Source organism: Pan troglodytes, chromosome 12 (assembly GCF_028858775.2).
Source record: "Pan troglodytes isolate AG18354 chromosome 12, NHGRI_mPanTro3-v2.0_pri, whole genome shotgun sequence".
Taxonomy (NCBI): domain Eukaryota; kingdom Metazoa; phylum Chordata; class Mammalia; order Primates; family Hominidae; genus Pan; species Pan troglodytes.
In genome coordinates this window covers 96,632,706-96,656,376 of record NC_072410.2, presented here as the reverse complement: position 1 = coordinate 96,656,376, position 23,671 = coordinate 96,632,706, and the positions used below count along the sequence as shown (strand labels likewise).

The window sequence follows — 23,671 nt, the reverse complement described above, 5'->3', positions numbered from 1 at the left end:
CCCAGGTTGGAGTACAACGGTGCGATCTCAGCTCATTGCAACCTCTGCCTCCCAGGTTCAAACGATCCTCCTGTCTCAGACTCCCGAGTAGCTGGGATTACAGGTGCCCACCACCACACCCAGCTAATTTTTGTATTTTTAGTAGAGATGGGGTTTCACCATGTTGGCCAGGCTGGTCTCGAACTCCTGACCTCAGGTGATCCACGCACCTCGGAATCCCAAAGTGCTGGGATTACAGGCGTAAGCCACCACACCTGGCCAAAAATTTTAAAGTATCAGTTACGATGTACAAAAAATTAGTTCTTTCATGCATGGTTGACGGAAGTATACTTTGTCCTACTTTGGGGGGGGTTCTTTGGTTTTGTTAAAACCAAGAACTGCATACTGTATAACATAGTAATTCTACTCGTCATTATCTACTTTACAGAGATGCACTTATACACAAGATGACATGCTGTGATGAACAGCTATATAATAATGTTTGTAATGAAAAATTGTAACAGCCAGTAATTCGTCAACAGGGGATTAAAAGGAAGGAGTTACCTGATATGTACTAATCTACATCTCCAAGTCATATCACTGAGTAAAAAGTGCAAGCTACAGGATCCATACAGAAGGATTCCTTTTATGTTAAAACATACCATAAGTATAGGCCAGGCATGGTGGCACATGCCTATAATAGTAGTGCTTTGGGAGGATGAGGCAGGAGGACTGCTTGAGGCCAGAATTTTGAGATCAGCCTGGGCAACTTAGCAAGAACTCATCTCTACAAAATATTTGAAAATGAGCCGGGTGTGGTGGTGTGTGCCTGTAGTCTCAGCTACTCAGGAGACAGAGGTGGGAAGACTGCTTGAGCCCAGGAGTTTCAGGTTATGGTGAGCTGTGATTATGCCATTGCACTCCAGCCTGGGTAACAGAATGAGACCCCGTCTCTAAAAAAACAAACCCACCCCTTTCCCCCAACAAAAAAAAATCCCATAAACACAAAAGAGTATCTTATAATCTTATTTATGATAATTTTTTTGAAAGGAGAAAAAGAATGCATTATTTAGTAGGTTTTTTTTTTTTTTGTGGGAGGGCATTTGCTGGAATGTTAACTTTAGCTGTTAATAACAATAATAGTAAAATCTAAAACGTGTTTAAAGCTTTTTTGGTATAACAGAATCCACAGCTAAAATATTACTCATTTCTTAACTGTTATGCTCCGCTTCATTAACACCAGAATTTTCATGATGGCTTTATAGTTGTTTAATATTTGTCTACAACAATGTAGAGTTAAATTAACACACTTCACAATCTACAGAATCCTTCTAATAAACATCTTCAGCACCCTTGAAATGACCCACTTGTGTAATTACCCAGCAGGCTAACATCTATGGTGCACGATGCTTTATAAGCCAACTGCTGGGTGACATGAACTTTTGAGGGTTGATTACCCAGAAATGTTGTGATTTGAGGAATGCATAACATGGTACCTTGTCTGTATACTAATTTGTAGCTCAGTATTTTTTTTTTCATAAGTACTGCTCTTCACTTATTAGAACTGATGGAATGCATTATTCATATGAAAGATTAATTTGTAAAGAGACAATAGATAAGGAATTCCAGTTATCATCCAAGGCAAGGGGGAAGGGGCCTAGAGAAATGAAAGTGGAAGAATTACTGATAACTGGGAAAGCAGGAAGGGGGACACCCTATCTACAATGTTCATTATTCAATTTTCAGTTTAACATATTTTGCCTTGGGTATCTTATAGCTTATTCTTCATTTCTAAGATGATGCTAACTTTTTCTTCAATGTCTTTCCCAAGTTAGGTCAACTCCTATATTTATCCTGTTTTTCTGTCCATTTAGTTCTGAGTTTTTGAATTTTTGATTCAAGGCAGTTTTTTTCTGATTTGCAAATGCTGATTTAAGAATATTTAAATCAAGTTCTGTTATAGTCTTCTTCTGCACTGTGGTTGTTTTTTGGGGGACAAAATTTTCATAAACTTCAGTATTCTGATTCTCATTTTCTCTTTTTTTCTTATATTAGCTTTTTGTGGGTGCTGTCTTTCTTTTTTGCATACTGACTACACAATACCACCTTTTCCAAGGGGTATTTTATTGTTACATGGAGATGTATACTATCTCCATACGACAATAAATGCTCAGGCAGGAGGAGTCTGGAGTTAATAAATTAAGACACTAGGTTTTTAAATTTAAGAGTACCCTCTTCTGTTGCAAAGTGCAGTTTCTTTAATTGACAGCATTCTTTGTGTACATGGAGGGATACGGTGGGGAGGGGTAGAAGTTGGTGTATCTAGGTTTTGTAATTTTGCAGGATGCTTCTCTGCCTTCTATTTATGCCGTGCACAGGGAATGGGTGGCTTTGTTTTCCTTATTAATCTGTTGATTTTTGTAGAATGTGTAAAGAGATACAGGTTTAAGTGGCCATAATTTTCCTCCTGCAACATGGAAGTAATTTACCCTGCTCATCGAATGCAAGGTACTATCAATGTTAGGTGGAACAAATGCAATTGGCTCTTCAGATGGGATTGATAGCAGTCACTAAATGTTTGAGAGAAGCAGTTAAGGTTGTATTTCAGATTCTAATTGGAAATCAGCCCTCTTGGTTAGAATCTTACCTGTTTCACCCAGACTTCTTATCCATTTTATTTTGTATTTTGTATTTGTAATCTCATTAAAGGTGAGAGGATGGAGAAGGCAGTATCATTAGCTGCTTCTGTTAAATCCCCCACTGCAGTTCAGCTAGAACAGCTGAACCTCAGGACTACTGACATTTCAAACTGGATATTTCTTTATGGTGGGGACTATCTGTGCATTATAGGATGGTTAGCAGCATCCCTGGCCTCCACCCACAGATGCCAGTAGCATCCCTCCCTCCCTAGTTGTGACAACCAAAAATGTTCCCAGGCATTGTCAAATGTCCCCCTGGGAGGCAAAATTGTCCACGCTGAGAACCACAGAGCTACAAGTTACATCATTAAACATAGACTCTGAAGAGCTATTAGGCAGCGTAATATGGAAAAAGGCTGGCTTATGGCAATACACATGAAAGAGGCAAACAGACTTTCCAATACTTAGGTTGTAAGCTAAAAGAAGGACAAGATTTTAACAATTACAATGAGGTTTTATGTTTTTTAATGAGGAAGAAGTGTGAGTTCCCAGAGATGACATCTCAAATCACAGGGAGAGAGATGATTATTGAACAGTGCAGAGGGAGTGTGTGGTTTGGGAAGGGGGACCTAAACCAGACTTCTAGGCAACATCAATATGTGACAAGAAAGCCTCTATAGGAATGACCAGAGGGGTTTGGAAAAAACTCAGAACAGGCAGAACTTTGAAAGCCAAAAAGTTTTTAGTAGACATAAGGGCTCAAATGTGCTCAGGAAAGAAGTTGAGGGCAAGACTGAATTAAGATACAGATCTAGCTCTGTAGATCTTCAAAGCCTCTGTGAGCTTTGCACACAGTAAAATTCACAAGGGCTTCCTACGTGGAGTTTAACTTACTTAACATCCTTCTGTGGAGCTCCAAATTTATTCTTCTTGCACAGGACCTGACCATGGTAGAGTCCCATCAAGGCCTTTGATTCTTTGGTCATTACAAGCTCTCCAAATTTCTGAAAAGTAAAGGGGAATGAGAAAAGGTAGAACTTCACAGTCTAGGTTATATGGATTCCTTCAGTTCAGGTTCCTCTGAAGAGCAGAGGTAATGCATGTGAAGCCTGAGTCCCTGGGGATGCGGGGGAGTTTGGGGGTTCAGTGCTGCAGAAGTCTGTCTCTCACTGATGTGTCTTGTCTTTACTTGTCTTATCTGGAGCACTTTCCAACTACTGTGTTGAAGAAAGTTTTGGATATAACTAAGCTCTCAGATTCTTTACACCAGAGGTGTGGTAACCTTTTTCATAAAACTAGAGTCTCAGGGCCAAAATGAGCCTCCACAATCATCTCAAACCAACCCTCTCATTTTACAGATTGGGAAGAGGAGGGCCAAAGAAATGGAGTGACTTTGCTCAAGGCTATACTGCCTCAAAGTGGCAGAAATGGAACTTGAACCAAGACAGTATGACTCTGAACTCCAGTTCTTTTTTTTTGAGATGGAGTCTCGCACTGTCACCCAGGCTGGAGTGCAGTGGCACGATCTCGGCTCACTGCAAGCTCCGCCTCCCAGGTTCACGCCATTCTCCTGCCTCAGCCTCCTGAGTAGCTGCGAGTACAGGTGCCCACCACCACGCCTGGCTAATTTTTTGTATCTGTAGTAGAGATGGGGTTTCACCGTGTTAGCCAGGATGGTCTCGATCTCCTGACCTCGTGATCTGCCCGCCTTGGCCTTCCAAAGTGCTGGGATTACAGGCGTGAGCCACCGTGCCTCGCCTCGAACTCCGGTTCTTTTTCCACTGTAGCAGGCTGCCCACGTGGGACTTACCACTTTTAAAAGTAGCTTAATTTATGGAGAAAAAGTCTCAACTTGGTGGTTAAAGGCATAATATCTAGGATTTGACAGATCCTGTCTCTGCCACTGCCCCATTGTGAAGCTTTCTTCATCCTTAAAAATGGGAAAAACAATACCCATTTTACAGTATTGTTCTGGGGGATTAAATGAGAACACTAGTAAAATGACCAGGGTCTCAAGGTTAGCTATTATTAATATCACTAGGATATACTGGTAAGATTGCATGGTTACAAAGAGCATTTCAAAAGAATCCCTCTAATAAAGTTGCTTTCATGACCCAAAAGAACATAAAATGACAACACAATCAATGCTTTACTAATCTTGATACAGGATGTTTTATCTAATAAACCAGTGATTTTCAAACATGGGCAAAAGATTCATCAATGGTCAGAAATTTAGTGGGTGGCAATAAGCATTATATATATAAAAAGAGGAATACACAGAAAATACTGAGCACAATGCACACAGGACAGTTACTGATTCGTGAAACTTATTCCTCAATTTTTCTGTACGTATGTTTATGTGCACTTGGTTATATTTTTAAAAAATCAGAAATGCCCAGTGAGACATCTAGTACCAGAAGTGTTTTTCTGGTACTTGTCCTGAGCTCTTCAGATTTTTTTTTTTTTGTCCTTTTACAGGTTGAGCATCCCTAATCTGAAAATCCAAAATCCAAAATGCTCCAAAATCCAACTTTTTGAGTGCCAACATGATGTCATGGGCAAGATATTACACATGTTATGAGCTGCAGTCAAAACTGTTTTATGTGAAAAATTATTAAAAATAATGTATGATATTACCATCAGGCTATGTGTATAAGGTGTATATGAAATTAATTTCATGTTTAGACTCTGATCCCATTCCCAAGATCTCTCATCATATATATGCAAATATTCCACTATCTGACAAAGTCTGAAATCTGAAATGTTTCTAGTCCCAAACATTTTGGATAAGAGATATTCAACTTTATAAAAGAGCAACCATTCTTCGATGATCGTTTAAAACTTAAAAACAAACACAAATCACTTAAATCTGCAACATCACCAAGTTGCTAGAAAAGTACACAGGTAAAGCTGGTACATACATCTCTTCTGTCTTTGTCTTTTAGTGGGTACAAGATACTTCCTTTTCTTTTCCAATTTACCAAAAAATTCAATTTCATCATCTCTAGGCCTTAACATGTAAGAAAAATATTTTTCTATCTTTGTATTTATTTTGTCTCAATAAAACCTGCCCAAGTGCAGAACAAAAAACACCCAAGTGACTTGTTTTGAAAGGATTAGAACTCTGTTCCTGCTCTTTGTAGAGACAACCTTATTACTAAAAGTAAATTCAAACATCTGCAGACCATAGGGTTTTTTCTTTTTTTTCTTTTTTTTCCTTTTTTTTTTGGAGACAGGGTCTCACTTTGTCACCCAGGCTGGAATGCAGTGGTGCGATCTTACTTAGCTCACTGCAGCCTTGACCTCCTGGACTCAAACAATTCTCCTGCCTCAGCCCTGCAAGTAGCTGGGACTGTGGGTGCATGCCACCATGCCTGGCTAACTTTTGTAGTTTTTGTAAAGATGGGGTTTTGCCATGTTGCACATGCTGGTCTTGAACTCCTGAGCTCAAACCATCTGCCCACCTCGGCCTCCCAGAGTGTTGGGATTACAGGGGTAAACCACCACGCCTGGCCCCATTAGGGTATTCTTAGCATCCACTTGCTCACTGAGATTAATCATAAGAGATGATAAGCACTGGAAGAAAAAAATTTTTACTAGGCTTTGGATATTTTTTTCCTTTTTCAGCTTTATACAGAGGATTGGATCTTTAGTTTTCCTTTAACTGATAATAAAACATTGAAAGGAAATAAGTTTACCTGAGATTCAGAGAGATAACCGGCATCACTCCCTTGCTCAATTCCAGTCTTTACCACCTAAAAAACATATAAAGCACTTGCTCAGCGTTGGAATAGATTGGCGAGATGTACAATAATGCTAAATAAAATTGCCAGTGTTGTTAGTCCTCAAAGAGTAAGTCAAAAGTCTAGACTGGAATGAGAAAGAGAAGAGGACTGAGGATCTGGCTGCTCTCGACTCACTTAATTCTCCATCTTTGAGGCTACTGCTAAATCTAGCATAACATGGCCATGAGAAGGAAAGACAAAGCTTGAATTACTCTTCCGGCTTCTCTCCTGATCTTCAAATGTAGGCAGATCCTCAACTTCCACTTTCAGCCCTTTTCACTCTCTACACTTTCTCCCTCAGATGCATGACCTAGTTTATCACATTAATGAACTCTACAAAATTCAATGTAACATTTGGGGTAAGTACTATCCTAAGTACAATGGCAAATATAAAAGATGAAAAAAATAACCCTGTACTTACTCACTATCATAATTTATGAGAACGACAAATTTTTAGAAATAAGCAAATTGACATCTCTAACTCTGACTTCTCTGTCTAAACTACTGTTGCTTGAATTTCCCAAAATATCTGAACCCAATATATCTGAACCTAACTCATAACCTCTCTTTGGCAAGCCTGTTGCTGCTTTCCTATTTTTACTATTCTATCTCAGGGCCTTATTCAAAGCTCAAGCCTGGATTATCAGGATAGTTTTGCTAATTCACTGCTCTGCTTTGTCTCTCCTTCGAAACCATTTTTACCCACTACCATGAAAATGGCTCTCTAGAATCTTTATCGGACAAAGGTAAAATCTCTCAATTCATTATTACCAACCTTCTAAAATCCAGCTTCAATCTGCCTTTCTTCAGACTAACATCTCATTATCCCCCACAAATACTGGTCTCACTAATGTTCCTTGAAGAGCCTGTTTTCCAGCGTCCATAACTTTGCTCTAAATGCCCACCCTCCTTGGCAATACTTTCCCTTCACCTATCCTCCACCCAGCTTTCAGGGTTGGGGTCAGATCCCATGAGGCACTTACTGATCTCTTTGTCTCATGGTAATTGTTGCCTCCTCTGTCCCACTCATCTGGCATTAATCTTATGCTGCCTTATATCTCTTTAAGGCTATCCACCTTAACACATATATATATCTAACTTCCCCAGTCCAGCCTGTGAGACGAAGGCAGGTGGGGGCATGTTTCATATTTTATGTGCTTTGGTGCCTTCTACTCAAGATATACTTGCTGACTGACCCATTCACCAATTCTGAAGTCTTTGGTTATATACTCTCTTAATCTTGGACTTTCCACACTGAAAAGTTCTAAGTTTTAAAGTCTACTGTTGGAGATTTCTTGAATCCTGTGATCATTTAAATTATTCTCATTGATCTTTTGCAGAGCTTCTCTACATCATTATATCTTTTTTATAATTACAGCAATGAAGAAGTCCTTGAGGGATTTTAGGTACTGACAATGATGTTGACCAAGAATAGAACAGAGCCATCAATTTTGTTTCTACTACTTTTTGGTTAGTGCCTGACACTCTAATGGCTTTGTTATACTGATATGACTTAGGTTCCTTTCCTGGTTTTCTGGTTTGTTACTGATACATTTAACTGCATCAATCAATGAGTAAGTCCAGCACTGATTTTCCCCAAATATATCACTTTATATGAGTCCTTACAGCTTGCTATGCCCTTTCCTTATTTTTGGTAAATACTTTAATAGCAGAATTAAGAAATTTAGTACTCAACATACATGGTCCAGAATGGCAATAAGGAGGAGTGATCTATATAAAGGAAGGAAATATGAGAAAAGTGGGAATATTGGGTAAGACTCACATCAATTATTTTCAGAGGTGCAGGATAAAGGCCTTTAGTCTGCTTTCGCACTTTTTCTTCCACTTTTTTGTAAACCTGTTGCCTGACAAATGGAATAGTCATGGCATACGCTGTCAATTCTGTAAAATAAAATGCTTTTAGATATTTACTATAAAGAGCCTAGATTCCCTTGTTAGTTTATCCTCTAAACTCTATAAAAATGAAGTAATTCTAGCTATCTGCAAGAACTGCTCTTTATTCTGATACACACAATATAAATTTCAACCTAAGCACTACCTTAAACATGCTAAGTGATGAATGTTAAAGCTGGGCCTTGGGTACATGAGTGTTTATAACACTGTTATCTAGTCTTTTTGTGTTCATGCTTAACATTTTCTAAAATGAAAAGTTTTCTATGACTCAAGGGTCATCATAAGGAAAAAAAAAGGTTTTAAAAATTGGCTTTAACTGGATAGTGTAAAGTTGAGGAGTTGTTACATCTCCTAAGGCTGACTTTATGCTTTGAGTAAATAATGCATTTACCACTTCCTCATTTTGAATCTACAGCAAATAAAATTAAATTCTCAGGAAAGAAGCTTTGCCTTTGTTCTTTAACAATGATACTCACTTTCCACCAATCCCTTGTCTCTCTTTGGAGAGATCTTCTTATCAGCTAGTCCTTTGGCAAAAGTAATTGCAACTTCTTCTAGGTATTCTATTGTCCGTTCCTCTGGAGGTTTTAGTCCTGGTCCTATAAAAATGAATGCAACACTGGAATGCAAATCAGGCTTAGACCAGTCCCAGGTAGTGAAAAACCCAGACTTGCCAAAGCCAAAGGCCCTAGCACAGCGTTCCATTTCAGACTGGAGACTGGTAGGTGGCAAAGTCATAAACCAAGAAGTCAAAGAAGGGAAATCACAATGAATAGAGGAGAAACAATATGCTCTAGGTAGAAAACGCGGTCTTAAACTGTTTCATTTGGCTTCCACTTCTGAGTAGAATGTAGTATGTAACACACACAAAAGGAATGCATTATGTCTACTGCAACCTGCATTCTTGCTGCAAAACTGGAAAGAAAAAAGAAGAAATCATGAAATCATTTGTAAAGACACTGGGGAGCTATGGAAGTAACAAGGACAACATGAACTAAAATTCTAGAGAGCAAGAGCCTATCTTAGCTGAACTGATGATTGCTCATCATTTTCTTTTCAGGGATGTGTAATGCTTTGGGGTATGGACTGAAGACTGGACTTGACTCAAGCAGAAGGAAAGTGAAACCATCACAGTTTTTGGTGGTCATGTACAACAGATTAGAAGCTAGAAGAAACCAAGTGCAAAGCCAGTTTTCCCCAAGGAACATTTGTGAAAGTCCAAGACGGTACACAAGGAGGAAGGGGCTAGCTCAGAGAGGTTGAGTGAAATCTCTCATAGTATCATGATGTTTAATAGATAAGGTACTTCTATGGAGAAGGGGGCCTGAAACCAATATGCAACTGATTTTCCACGCAAGGCCTCTGCCAGATCTTGAACCTGCTTGGGGCAAGAGGTTACAGAGCTAGGCTCAAAAAATCTGAAGAACAAGTGCAGTGGTTCATGCCTATAATCCCAGCACTTTGGAAGACTGACACAGGAGGATTGCTCAAGACCAGCCTGGGCAACATAGTGAGACCCCACCTCTATTTAAAAAGAATCCAAAGAACACAATTTATAGTGCTGTGAAAACAGACACCTACCAGGCTCTCAATCAAAAGTCTGTAAGAGCCACATTGGAGGAGGTGGCTAGGGTCAAAATGGCAATCTTGTGCAGTACTGTGGTACTTAGGAAACAAAATCCCAACTGAGGGAACCCATAGCAGACATACAACCAATCTCTCCCTTAAGACATTTGACCTATTTTTTTTTTTTTTTTTTTGAGATGGAGTCTCACTCTGTAACCTAGGCTGGAGTGCAGCAGTGTGATCTCGGCTCACTGCAACCTCTGCCTCCCAGTTTCAAGCGATTCTCCTGCCTCAGCCTCCCGAGTACCTGGGATTACAGGTGCATGCCACTGTGCCCAGCTAAATTTTCTATTTTTAGTAGAGATGGGGTTTCACCATGTTGGCCAGGCTGGTCTTGAATTCCTGACCTCAAATGATCTGCCCACCTCGGCCTCCCAAAGTGCTAGGATTACAGGTGTGAGCCACTGAGCCTGGACCATTTGACCTATTTTGAACCTGTGTGGGGAAGGAGGAATAATAACTAAGCCCAAAACTTTGGAGTGACAAAAGTTCAGTGTCCAGAAAAGTCCTAACACAGTCATAATCCTGAGGGAGGCCAGGGCAGCTGGAATCTGTGACGTGAAATGCTGGAGAGCAGCTGCTGCACAACAGGAGAGCTCCAGAGCTCTAAAGAGCGGTCCTTGAAACTCTGGCCGAGTATTGTTCTGCATGTGCATGAGGGGAAACTATCTGCAGCTGAGGAAAGAACCACCATAAAAGGCATGAAATGAAGCAAGGAAAGAATGACCCATAGCCAGGAGACAGATCAATAAATAGACACAGATTCAGAAATGAAAAAAATGATAGAAGGAGGAGACATGATGTTCAAGACTACTGTAAATTCATGCTGTATGTTACAGAAGGTAGAGGAAAACAGGACGATAATGAGGAGAAACTGAAGATATAAAAGTGAATCAACCCCAGCTACTTGGGAGACTGAGGCGAGAGGATCACTTGAGCCCAGTAGCTCAAGGACCAGACTCGGCAAGACCCCGTCTGAAAAAAAAAAGTGAATCACATGGGATTGGATTAACAGCAGGGATACATGGAAGAGGGAAACATCAGGAAACTTGAACACATGGCAGTAGAAATAACCAGAATGAAAGAAGACCTAAAACAAACAACCCAGAGCTTCATTTTTGGGCAATATCAAATGACCTAACAATGTGAAATTGGAATCTCCAAAAAGGGGAGGGAGACAGAAAAATATTTGAAGAAATAATAGCCAAAGAAGTCTCCAATTTTTACGAAAACTATAAGCCCATATGTCCAAGATGCTCAATGAATCCCAGACATAACTTTAAAAAAAATCCCAACAAACCAAGGCACATCATAATCAAATTGCTAAAACCAGTCATAAAAGGAAAATCTGAAAGCAGACAGAGGAAGGGAAAGGCACATCATATATAGAAGTATAAAGAAAAGAATGACAGCTGGGCACAGTGGCTCATGCCTGTAATTCCAGTGCTTTGGGAGGCTGAGGTGGGAGGATCACGTGAGCCCAGGGGTTTGAGACCAGCCTGGGCAACATGGTAAGACCTTGTCTCTACAAAAAGAATTTTTTTTTTAATTAGCTGGGCATGGTGGTGCATGACTGTAGACCCAGCTACTCGAGAGGCTGACATGGAAAGATTGCTTGAGCCCAGAAGTTCGGGGCTTCAGTGAGTTATGATCATACCACTGCACTTTAACCTGGGCAACAGAGCAAGACCCTGTCTCAAAAAGAAACAAACAAACAAAAAAGTGCCAAGATAAAAGTGACAACAGACTTTTCATCAGAAATTATGCAAGCCAAACACAATGGAGACATTTATAAAGTACCAAAAGAAAAACATTAGCCGGCCAGGTGTGGTGGCTCATGTAATCCCAGCACTTTGGGAGTCCACGGTGGGCAGATCACTTGAGGTCAGGAGTTCAAGACCAGCCTGGCCAACATGGAGAAACTCTATTAAAAGTACAAAAATTAACCAGGTGTGGTAGTGGGTGCCTGTAATTCCAGCTATCCAGGAGGCTGAGATAGGAGAATCATTTGAACCCGGGAGGTGGAAGTTTCAGTGAGCTGAGATTGTGCCACTGCACTCCAGCCTGGGCAACAGGGTGAGACTCTGTCTCAAAAAAAAAAAAAAAAAAAAAAAAAAGAGAAAAGAAACATTAGCAATCTAGGAAAAATATGTTTAAAAATGAAGTGGGAAATAGACTTTGTCAGACAAATCAAAAGGTAAGAACAGACCTACACTACAGAAAACACTAAAGGAAGTTCTTCAGGTTGCAAGAAAACCAAATGAGATGGGAATCTGGATCTACCTATACAAAGGATAAAAAGCACTAAAAATGGTAACTATGTGGGCAACTATAAAAAAGATCTTTTCTAATTTTTTATTCTCCTTAAGAGATAATTATCTAAAACAAATATACCAATATATACAAGAATTTATAATGTATGTAGCAGTAAAATGTATAACAACAATAGCAAAAATGGGGAGTATACAAAATAAATGCATACTCTTTTAAGGTTCTGACACCACAGGAAAATATTATCAATTGAAAACCGGCCGGGTGCGGTGGCTCACACCTGTAATCCAGCACTTTGGGAGGCCAAGGCAGGCAGATCACTTGAAGACAGGAGTTTGAGACCAGCCTGGCCAAGACAGTGAAACCCCATCTCTACTAATATACAAAAATTAGCTGGGTGTGGTGGTGTGCACCTGTAATCCCAGCTACTGAGGAGGCTGAGGCAAGAGAATTGATTGAACCTGGGAGGCAGAGATTGCAGTGAGTCAAGATCACACCATTGCACTCCAGCCTGGGCAACAGAGCAAGACTCCGTCTCAAAAAAAGAAAGAAAGAAAGAAAGAAAGAAAATAGACTGTGATGGGTTAAAAATGTATACTGTAAAACCCCAGAGCAACCATTAAAAGGGAAAAGCAAAGTAAAAGGCCAGTAATGAAGACAAAAAATATATATATATTTTTGAGATGGAGTCTCGTTCTGTTGCCCAGGCTGGAGTGCAGTGGTGTGCTCTCGGCTCACTGCAACCTCCACCTCCCAGGTTCTAGTGATTCTCCTGCCTCAGCCTCCCAAGTAGCTGGGATTACAGATGTGCCACCAGGCCAGGCTAATTTTTTGTATTTTTAGTAGAGATGGGGTTTCACCATGTTAGCCAGGACGGTCTCCATCTCCTGACCTCGTGATCTGCCCACCTCGGCCTCCCGAAGTGCTGGGATTACAGGCGTGAGCCACCGTGCCTGGCCAATAAAAAATTATTAATCCAAAAGAAAGCAGGAAGAAGAAAAAAGGAGCAAAGAACTGACAGGTCACCCTGGAAGGGTTAGAGGACGCACCCTTCACCACCACTGTGAGAAATCAGTTTGTGAGGTGAGGCCCAGCATCTTTGCTCTGTGGTTGCTTTTCTTTGTAGGTCAGAAATTACAGTGGGAACTGCTACCATCAACTGGGATCCCTAAATGCAATGGGGATAAAGGAATCCCGGGGTGGCAGGGCCCAAGTAGCAGCACCATGCCAAATCAAGGTGGGCATAGTTACCATAATAAATAGTGGAGCCAAAGCAGTAATCAGAATAGTCTGACTTGCTGAGACCTATAGCATTGGGTGGTTGATCATGGTGTCCCTAGAAAAGAAATAGATGGGCAGTCTACTAACTCTTACTTGATCTGTATAAGCAGAAGAATTCTAGGTCTGGTAAACAGAAGTATAACTTGAATCACCTGAAGAGAGTCATGGCCCCTTAATCAATTCCCAGAAATGAGCTAGTTTACAGACCCAGAATCTCCTTAATGAAAGGGAAGCTGTGTCCTCTTGAGGAGACTTTCCTGTTTATCTTTCTCCTACCCTTCCCCAAAGGGACCTATGGCTATTTGCCTTGCAGAAGGGGAAACAATGATTTTTGGGGGATTACTAGACACTGGCTTCTGAACTAACACTAATTCCAGGGGACCCAAACTTTGCTGTGGTCCAGCAGTCAGAGTAGGGGCTTATGAAGTCAAGTGATCAATGGAGTTTTAGCTCAGGTCTGTCTCAGTGGGCCTAGCAGGTCCCTGAGCCCATCCTGCGGTTATTTTCCCAGTTTCAGAATGTACAATTGGAACAGACATACTCAGCAATGAGTAATATCACTATATTCTCTGACTTGTAGAGTAAGGGCTACTATGGTGGGAAAGGCCAAGTAAAAGCCACTAAAACTGCCTCTACCTAGAAAAGAGTAAACCAAAGCAACACCACAATCCTGGAGGGACTGCAGAGATTAGTGTCACCATCAAGGACTGAAAGCGGTAGGGGTGGTGATTCCCACTTCATTCTCATTCAACTTGCCTACTCTGGACAGTGCAGAAAACAGATGGATCCTATAGAATGACAGTGGATTACTGTACATCTAATCAGGTGGCAACTGCAATTCTAACTGGTGTTCCAGATGTCGTTTTATTGCTTGAACAAATTAACATACATCCTTGGACCTGGTATGCAGTGACTGATCTGACAAAAGCTTTTTTTTCTTGGTATCTGTTAGTAAAGACCACCAGAAGCAGTTTGCTTTCAGCAATATACCTTCAATGTCTTACCTTAGGGGTGGGTGTATTGTTTTCAACCATATATCATAATTTAGTCCACAGAGAGCCTGATTACCTTGTCCTTCCACAAGATACCATGCTGGTTCATTACACTGTGATATTATGCTGAATGGATCTGGTGAGCAGGAAGTATTAACTACTCTAGACATACTGGGGGTAAGACATGTGTGTGTCAGAAGGTGGGAAATAAATCCCTCCAAAATTCAGGGCCTCCCATGTTAGTGAAATTTCTGGGGATCCAGTGGTCTGGGGCATACAAAGACATCCCTTCTATGGCAAAGGGTAAGTGTTGCACGTGGCCCCTCCTACCACAAAAAAACACGGAGAACACCTGGTGGGCTGCTTCAGATTTTGGAGACAACATATTACTCATTTGGGTTGCTACTCCAGCCCATTTACTGAGTAACTAAAAAAGCTGCTAGTTTAAGTGGGACCCAGAACAAGAGAAGCTGTTGGGCCATTTGGGCCACGTGATTCAAACCTGATGGCGCCTGAAGTGTCGGCAGCAGACAGAGGTGCTGTCTGGAGTCTTTAATAGATCTCTATTAGGTGAATCACAACACAGACCCTTAGGATTTTAGAAAAAGCCCTACCATCCTCTGTGAATAGCTACTCTCCTTTTGGGAAACAGTGTTTGGCTTGTTAGTGGGACTTCACAGAGACTCAAAGCTTAACCATGGGGCATCAAGTTACTGGTGACCTGAGCTGCTGATCATGAAACAGATATTGTCTAACCTACTAAGCCATAAAGTGGGGTGTACACGGTAGCACTCCATTATCAAATGGAAGTGGTATATGTAAGACTGGGCTTAAGCAGACCCTAAAGGCACAAGCTGCATGAGGAAGTAGCCAAAATACCCCACGGCCCTGTTCTTCTTTGTCTCTTCCAGCCTGCACCTATGGCCTCATGGGGAGTTCTCTATGGCCAGTTGATTGGTAAAGAAAAACTCAGGCCTGGTTTGTAGATATTTCTGTGTGATACGCAGGTACCACCTGGAAGTGCACAGCTGTAACACTACAGTCCCTTCTGGGACATCCCTTAAGGACAGTGGTGAAGGGATAGCCTCCCAGTGGGCAGTACTTCTGACAGTGCACCTGGTTGTTCATTTTGTCTAGAAAGAAAAATGGCCTGAGCTAAGGGTCTACTCTGATTCATAGGCTGTGGCAAACGGTTTGCCTGGGTGGTAAGGAACTTAAAGGGAACACAGATGAAAAACTGTTGGCAAGGTGTTATGGGCTGAATTGTGTCCCCCCTACCTCATTCATATGTTGAAGTCCTATCCTCCAGTATCTCAGAATGTGACTGTAATTGGGGATAGGGCCTTTAAAGAAGTGATTAAGTTAAAATGAGGCCATTAGGGTGTACCCTAATCTAATCTCACTGGTATCCTTATAAGAAGAAAAAATTTGGACACACAAAAGAGATGCCAGGGACGTGCAGACACAGTAAGAAAGCAGTGCCATCTGCAAGCCAAAGAGAGATGCCTCAGAAGAAACCAAACCTGCTAACACCTGATCTTAGACTTCCAGTTTCCAGAAATGCGAGAAAACATGTTAAGTTTCTGTTGTTTAAGCCACTCAGTCTGGTATTCGTTATGGCAGCCCTAGCAAACTAATATACAAGGACACCTGGGGAATAGGTCAGTGGATCGACCTCTCTGAATAGGCAAATAATGTGAAAACACTTGTGTCCCATTAAATGCTCATCAAAGAGTGACCTCAGCCGAGGATTTCAATGATCAAAATGGATGAGATGACTCGTTCTATGGATACCAGTCAGCATCTTTCCGCAGTCACTCTTATCACTGCTTCATGAACAGTGGCCATGATGGTGGGTGTGGAGGTTATGCATGGGCTTAGGCAATATGGACTTTCACTTACCAAGGCCCATCTGGCTACAGCCACTGTTGAGTGCCCAATCAGCCAGTAGCAGAAACCTACACTGAATCCCTCATATGGAGAGTCTTCAGGGTGATCAGGGAGCCACCTTGTGGCAGGTTGAATACTTTGCACTGCTTCTGTCATGGAAAGGGCAGTGCTTTGGTTCTTACTGGAACATTTACTGTGAATATCAATTTGCCTTCCTGGCATGCAATGCTTCTGCCAAAACTACCATTTGTGGACTTATAGAGTGCCTTATGGTATCCCACACCATTATGGTATCCCACAAAGCACTGCTTCTTATCAAGGAATTCACTTCTCAGTAAGTGAAGTGCAGCAATGGGCCATGCTCACGAAACACTGATCTTACTACATCACCGGGAAGCAGTTGCCTTGACAGAATGGTGGGATGGACTACTGAAGACTCCATCACAGTGCCAGCTAAGTGGCAGTATTTTGCAGAGTCAATGTCCTCCAGGATGCTGCTATGTTTTAAGTCAGCTTCCAGTATAGGGTGCTACTTTTCCCACAGCCAGGATTCGTGAGTCCAGAAATCAAGGAAAGCAAACAGAAATTACCCAGTTCACTATTACCCCTAGTGATCTAATCTACCAGCAAAATTTCTGCTTCTTGTCCCTGCAACTTTGGGCTCTGCCTGTCTAGAGGGCTCAGTTCCAAAGGGAGGAATGCTTCTACCAGGAGACACAACAATGATTCTACTGAACTGTTAGTTAAAACTGCCATCTGGCCACTTTGGGCTCCTCATGCCTTGGAATCAACAGGCAGCAGAGGGCGAGTACTGTACTGGCTGGGGTGATTAATCCTGATTAGCAAGGGGATATTAGGTTGCTACTATACAACAGAGGTAAGGAAGAGTATGTCTCAAATGTGGCAGATCTCTTAGGGTGTCCCTTAGTACTAACATGACCTCTAATTAGTCAGTAGAAGATCACAACCCAGTTCACATGGGACTGCTAGTGGCCTAGAAGACATTTTAGGAATGAAGGTCACCCCACCAGGCAAAGAACTAGGACAAACTGAGGTACTTCCTGAGGGCAAAGGGAATATGAAAAGGGGAGTAGAAATATCACCCTTTCCACACCAAACCTGGTACACAGCCAGTGCATTGCGGTGTCATCTGAGGGAGCTGCAGTCAAGGACTTGGGTCTCTGGGGCTGGCTAAGCTCTTACACAAATGTGCATTCCTAGCCTAGACGCCTTCTATTCCTAGGTCTTTTTATATGGGGACTTTGGCTGAGGCCTTCTTCAGGTGCCTCTGCTGAGACCTTGTCAAAGGAGGAAGGGGAAATCTTTTATTTATTTATTTATTTTTTTGAGATGGAGTTTCACTCTGTCGCCCAGGCTGGAGTGCAATGGTACAATCTCGGCTCACTGCAACCTCTGCCTCCCGGGTTCAAGTGATTTTCCTGCCTCAGCCTCCTGAGTAGCTGGGATTACAGGCATGTACCACCACGCCTGGCTAATTTTCGTATTTTTAGTGGAGATGAGGTTTTGCCATATTGGCCAGGCTGGTCTCGAACTCCTGACCTCAGGTGATCTGCCCGTCTTGGCCTCCCAAAGTGCTGGTATTACAGGCATGAGCCACTGCACCTGGCCGGAACGGGAAATCTTAGACACTTCTCCCAGTCTACTCCACTCTCCTCACCCAGGGTCCATCCGCAGGAACCTTTTGTTCAGGGCTTTCACAACAGTGAGATGTCCCCCACTTGTATGCTAATCTACCAGATCCTCAACCAGTGTACCATTCCATGGGGAAAACGGTACTGGGGGGAAAAAGGAGCTGGCACTTTCTTTGGTTTTTAGCCTTTTGTGTAAACTATCACAGTAAGTGAATAAAGGCTCCACTGTTACTTTCCTTTTGGGTTGTTTAATTATTTACTCTGATATTTGATAGCTCAGTTCTCTTTCCAGATCAGCTGAATACTGATCTGGAAATATTATAAATATTCATTTCTGAATACAGTAATGAATACTGTACTATTTATGAGGATTTCTTATTTTGTTATGAATGTATATAATTAACCAAATATTTGTGTTTCTTCTCTATCTCCTTATCATCTAATATAAGATGTATCCATAATGGTTAACTTTATATCATAGCATTTATGTTACAGAATATGAGAGAAGAGTGAATTTCACCCAAGGACTCTGCATCCTCTTCTAGGGAAAGGATTAGTGTATTTTTGGTTGCATAAAGGAGAATTACATTATGTCAGGATGAAGTATGACTCCTGTCATTGCCTTTATTTGAAGACTATGTATGGCTTTAGGAGATGTGTGTGGGTGTCAAACAGACAAGGGGTGGAGTATGATAGTCTTCAGATATGTCAACTTGGCTAGGCTACAGCCCAGTTATTCAATAAACATTAACCTAGATGTTACTATGAAGGTATTTTATAAGTGATTAAAGTCCTATCAGCTGATAAACTATCAATATCAGGAATGAATGAGGAGACATCAGTATAGAGTATAAAAACATTAAAATGACAAGTATTATGAACAGCTTTATTGCAATAAATTTGGCAAATTGTTAACAGATGAACAAATTATTTGAAAGACACAAACTACTATCATAGCTTACTCTAGAATGGAGAACCTGAATAGCCCTATATCTATTAATTGAATTCATAAGTAAAAATTTTCCCAACAAAGAAAACTAGGAGCCCAGGAATTACTGGTTAATTCTATCAAGTATTTAAGAAATAATACCAACTCTACATAAAATCTTCCAGAAAATATAAGAGGAGGCCAGGCATAGTGGCTCACACCTATAATCCCAGCACTTTGGGAGGCTGAGGCAGGTGGATCATGAGGTCAGAAGATTGAGACCATCCTGGCCAACATGATGAAACACTGTTTCTACTAAAAATACAAAAATTAGCCCAAGATCTCGCCACTGCACCACTCCAGCCTGGCGACAGGGTGAGACTCCATCTCAAAAAAAAAAAAAAAGAGGAGAGAACACTCCTCAATTCATTTTATGAAGCCAGCATTATCCTGATGCCAACACCACGCAAAAATATCATAAGAAAATTATCCTTGAGATTTTATCCCTCATGACGACATAAAAATCCTTTATAATATATGACAACAAAATGGAGTTTATTCCAAGAAGCAAGGCTAGTTCAATATTCAAAAATCAATGTGACTGACATTATTAATAGACTAAAAAAGAAGAAAACCCCACAATTATCTCTGTAGATGGAGAAAAGGCATGACAAAATTCAATACTCATTCTCAGCAAACCTGATAAAGAGCACATATGAAAAACCAACAACTAACATCATACTTAATACTGAATGCTTTCCTCCTAAGACTGGGAACAAGTTGACAATACTTGTTCTCATGACTTCTATCCAATATTGTACAAAGGTCTTAGACATTGTGGTAAGTCAAGAAAAAGAAATAAATGGCATCTATATTGGAAAGAAAGAAGTCAAACTGTCTTTACTTACAGACAACATAATTATCTATGTAGAAAATCCTCAGGAATCTATTAAAAAAAAAAGGCTACTAGAACTAGTAAATGAATTTAGCTAAACCACAAGATACAAGGTCCATGTCCAAAAATCTTTGTATTTCTATATTCTAGTGAGAAATTAAAGTTAAAAAAGTAAAACAGCCTACAAGTATGAAATACCTAGGCATAAATTTAACAAAATGTGTTCAAGATCTATTCACTGAAAAGTACCAAACACTGCTGAGAGAAATTTAAAGACCTAAATAAACAGAGAACTTTACCATGTTCATGGATGAAATGACTCAATATTTTTAAGCTGTCAATTCTCCCCAAATTTATATACTGACTCAATGCAATTCCAATAAAAATCCTAGCAGGTATTTTTGTAGATATGGACAAAATGATTATAAAATTTGTACACAAATGCAAAGGAACTAGTATGAGCAAAATAATTTTGAAAGAAGGGACCTGAGTTGGAGGACTCATACTGCTTAATTTCAGGATTCCCTATAAAAATACAATAATCAAGACAGTGTGGTATTGGTTTAACAAAAAGACGTATAGATAACTAGGAATAGGAAATCCAATTGGCCCAAACAGATAAGGTCAGTTGATTTTTGATCAAGGGATCAAAGTAGTTCACTGAGGAAATAGTAGTCTTCTCAACAAATGGTGCCAGGACATTTGGATATTCATATGCAAAAAGGGAAGAAAAGGCCCTCAATCCTTACCTCACACCATATACAAACTTGAAATGAATCACAGACCAAAATGTAAGAGCTAAAACTAGAAAATTTCTAGAAGAAAGTATACAGGAACATCTTAGTGATATTAAGTTAGAAAAATACTTTTTAGATCCCACACTAATAGCATGATCCATAAATACTCCAAATGGATCACAGACCAAAATGTAAGAGCTAAAACTAGAAAATTTCTAGAAGAAAGTATACAGGAAAATCTTAGTGATCTTGAGTTAGAGAAATATTTTTTAGATACCACACTAATAGCATGATCCATAAAAGAGAAACTTGATAAACCAGACTTCATTAAAATTAAGAATTTCTGCTCTTATATAGTGAAAAGATAAGCCAGAAACTGTGAGGAAATATTTGCAAATCATATATTTGATAAAGGACTCATATCCTAATATATAAAGAACTCTGAAAACTCGATAATAGGAAAAACACTCAGTCCAAGAAAATGGGCAAAAAATTTGAACAGATGCTTCTTTATCAAATAAGATATACAGATATTCAATATCTTTGGTAATTAGGGTAATATAAAAACCACAATGAAATATGACTACATTCCAGCTGGGTGTGGTGGCACACGCCTGTAATCTCAGCACTTTGGGAGGCCGAGGCGGGTGGATAACTTGAGGTCAGGAGTTTGAGACCAGCCCTGACAACATGGTAAAACCCGATCTCTACTAAAAATACAAAAATTAGTTGGACATGGTGGTGGGCGCCTGTAGTCCCAGCTACTTGGGACGCTGAGGCAGGAGAATCGCTTGAACCTGGCAGGCAGAGGTTGCAGTGAGCCAAAATTGTTCCACTGCACTCCAGCCTGGGCAACAGAGCGAGACTCTGTCTCAAAAAAAAAAAGAAAAAAGAACTGTTACTACATTCCTGTTAGAATGTCTAAAATTAAAAAGATTGACCATGCAAAGTGGTTGGTACCTAGAACTCTCATACACTGCTGGTGGGAATGCAAAAGAGTATAACCACTTTGGGAAAACAGTCTGACAGAAAAGCAAAACACATACCTAGCAAATGCTAGTGGCATATGCCTCGTAATCCCGGCTTCTTGGGAGGCTGAGGCAGGAAGACTGCTTGAGCCCAGGAGTCTGAGGCCAGCCTGGGTGACAGAGCAAGACTCAAAGTCTCATCTCTAAATTTTTTTTTTTCTTCCCAGAGATAAGGTCTCCCTCTCTCACCCAGGCTGGAGTGCAGTGGCCTGATCATAGCTCCATGTGACTTCAAACTCCTGGGTTCAAGCAATCCTCCTGCCTCAGCCTCCCTAGTAGCCAGGACTACAGGCATGTGCCACCACACCCAACTAGTTAAAACTTTTTATTTTGTTGAGACAGAGTCTTGCTATGTTGCTCAAGCCAAACTTTTTTTTTCAAAAGCTAATATATATCTGTTATATGGACTAGCCAATCCACTCTTCAGGACTTACCCAACAGAAATGAAACATTTGTCCACATAAAGACTTTTTTTTTTTTTGAGACAGAGTCTCGCTCTGTCACCCAGGCTGGAGTGCAGTGGCACAATCTTGGCTCACTGCAACCTCCACCTCCTGGGTTCAAGTGATTCTCCTACCTTAGCCTCCCAAGTAGCTGGGACCACAGGTGCACACCACTACACCTAGCTAATTTTTGTATTTTTAGTAGAGATGGGGTTTCGCCATGTTGGTCAGGCTGGTGTTGAATTCCTGACCTCAGGTGATCAGCCTGCCTCAGCCTCCCAAAGTGCTGGGATTAGAGGCTTGAGCCACCACGCCCAGTCACGCCCACATAAAGACTTAAAGATGAATGTTCATAGCAGCTTTATTCAGAACAGCCCTAAATTAGAAACAACTCAAATGCTCATCATTTGGTGAACGGATAAACAAACTATGGTACATTTCTACAATGGAGTAACACTCAGCAATAAGGACAAACTGCTGATATATGCAACAGTATGGATGCATCTCAAAAGCATTATGCTAAGTGAACGAAGATTAAAACAAACTACATACCAGAAATGTTTAAAAATTTTTGTTTAAAAGATGGCATCTCACTCTGTTGCTCAGGCTGGAGTGCAGTGGTGTGATCATAGCTCACTACAGCCTTGAACTTCTGGGCTCAAACAATACTCCTGTCTCAGCCTCCTGACTAGCTGGGACTACAGGTATACACTATGATACCCAGCTAATTGAAAAAAAAAAATCTTTTTTAAGAGATAGGATCTTGCTCTGTTGTCCAGGCTGGTCTTGAATTCCTGGCCTCAAGCAATTCTCCCACCTCAGCCTCCCAAAATGCTATGATTACAGGTGTGAGCCACCATGCACGGCTATTTTTGGATTGTGGCAGTGTTTACACAGCTATATACATTTTCAAAACTCAAATTATACATTAAAAGTTGGTCAATTTCACCAGACACAGTGGCTCACACCTGTAAATCTCGGCACTTTGGGTGGCTGAGGGAGGAGGATTACTTGAGCCCGGAGTTTGAGACTAGCCTGGAAAACAGAGTGAGATCTCGTTTCTACAAAAAATAAAAAATTAGCTGGTGTAGCAGCGTATGCCTGTGGTCTCAGCTACTCGGGGGGCACAAGTGGGAAGATCATTTGAGCCCAAAAAGTTGAGGTTGCAACAAGCTATATTCACACCACCATATTCCAGTCTGAGCAACAGAGTGAGACCCCAACATGTGCGCACACACACACACACACAAAATTAATACATTTACTATTATGTAAGTAATATCTCAATAATGCTGATTTTCAATAAATATAAGAGGGTAATGAACACACAAGTCAGAATAGTGGCTTCTTTGGATAAAGGGAGGCAAAGAAACTGAATGGGAGGAAGTAGCCCATCAGTAGATATCAATTATTGTTAATATTCTCAGGTTGGTTGTTTCATTTATTATATTACTAAAACAGACACAAGAAACTGAAGGAAGGTTATGCATGGATAATGATACAGGTAATTTAAGAACCAAAAATAATGACTTGACTGAATTCTGTACTCCTAATGTTCTAATTATAAAGCAAAATAAAAATCAGGGTGATGTTGAAAATGATTTAGTATTA

General features: G+C 40.7%; 1 protein-coding gene across 1 annotated transcript in view; it reads right to left on the bottom strand.

Annotated features, from left to right (window-relative positions):
• The window catches only part of HADHA (hydroxyacyl-CoA dehydrogenase trifunctional multienzyme complex subunit alpha), a 54,313-nt gene that overhangs the window by 15,396 nt on the left and 15,246 nt on the right, over positions 1-23,671 (bottom strand). The window contains exons 8-11 of the mRNA XM_515339.9: positions 8,794-8,916; positions 8,187-8,305; positions 6,317-6,373; positions 3,513-3,622 (exon numbers count right to left, since the gene is read on the bottom strand). Of these exons, the coding sequence (XP_515339.2) occupies positions 3,513-3,622; positions 6,317-6,373; positions 8,187-8,305; positions 8,794-8,916 (409 nt within the window). The remainder of the gene's footprint in view (positions 1-3,512; positions 3,623-6,316; positions 6,374-8,186; positions 8,306-8,793; positions 8,917-23,671) is intronic.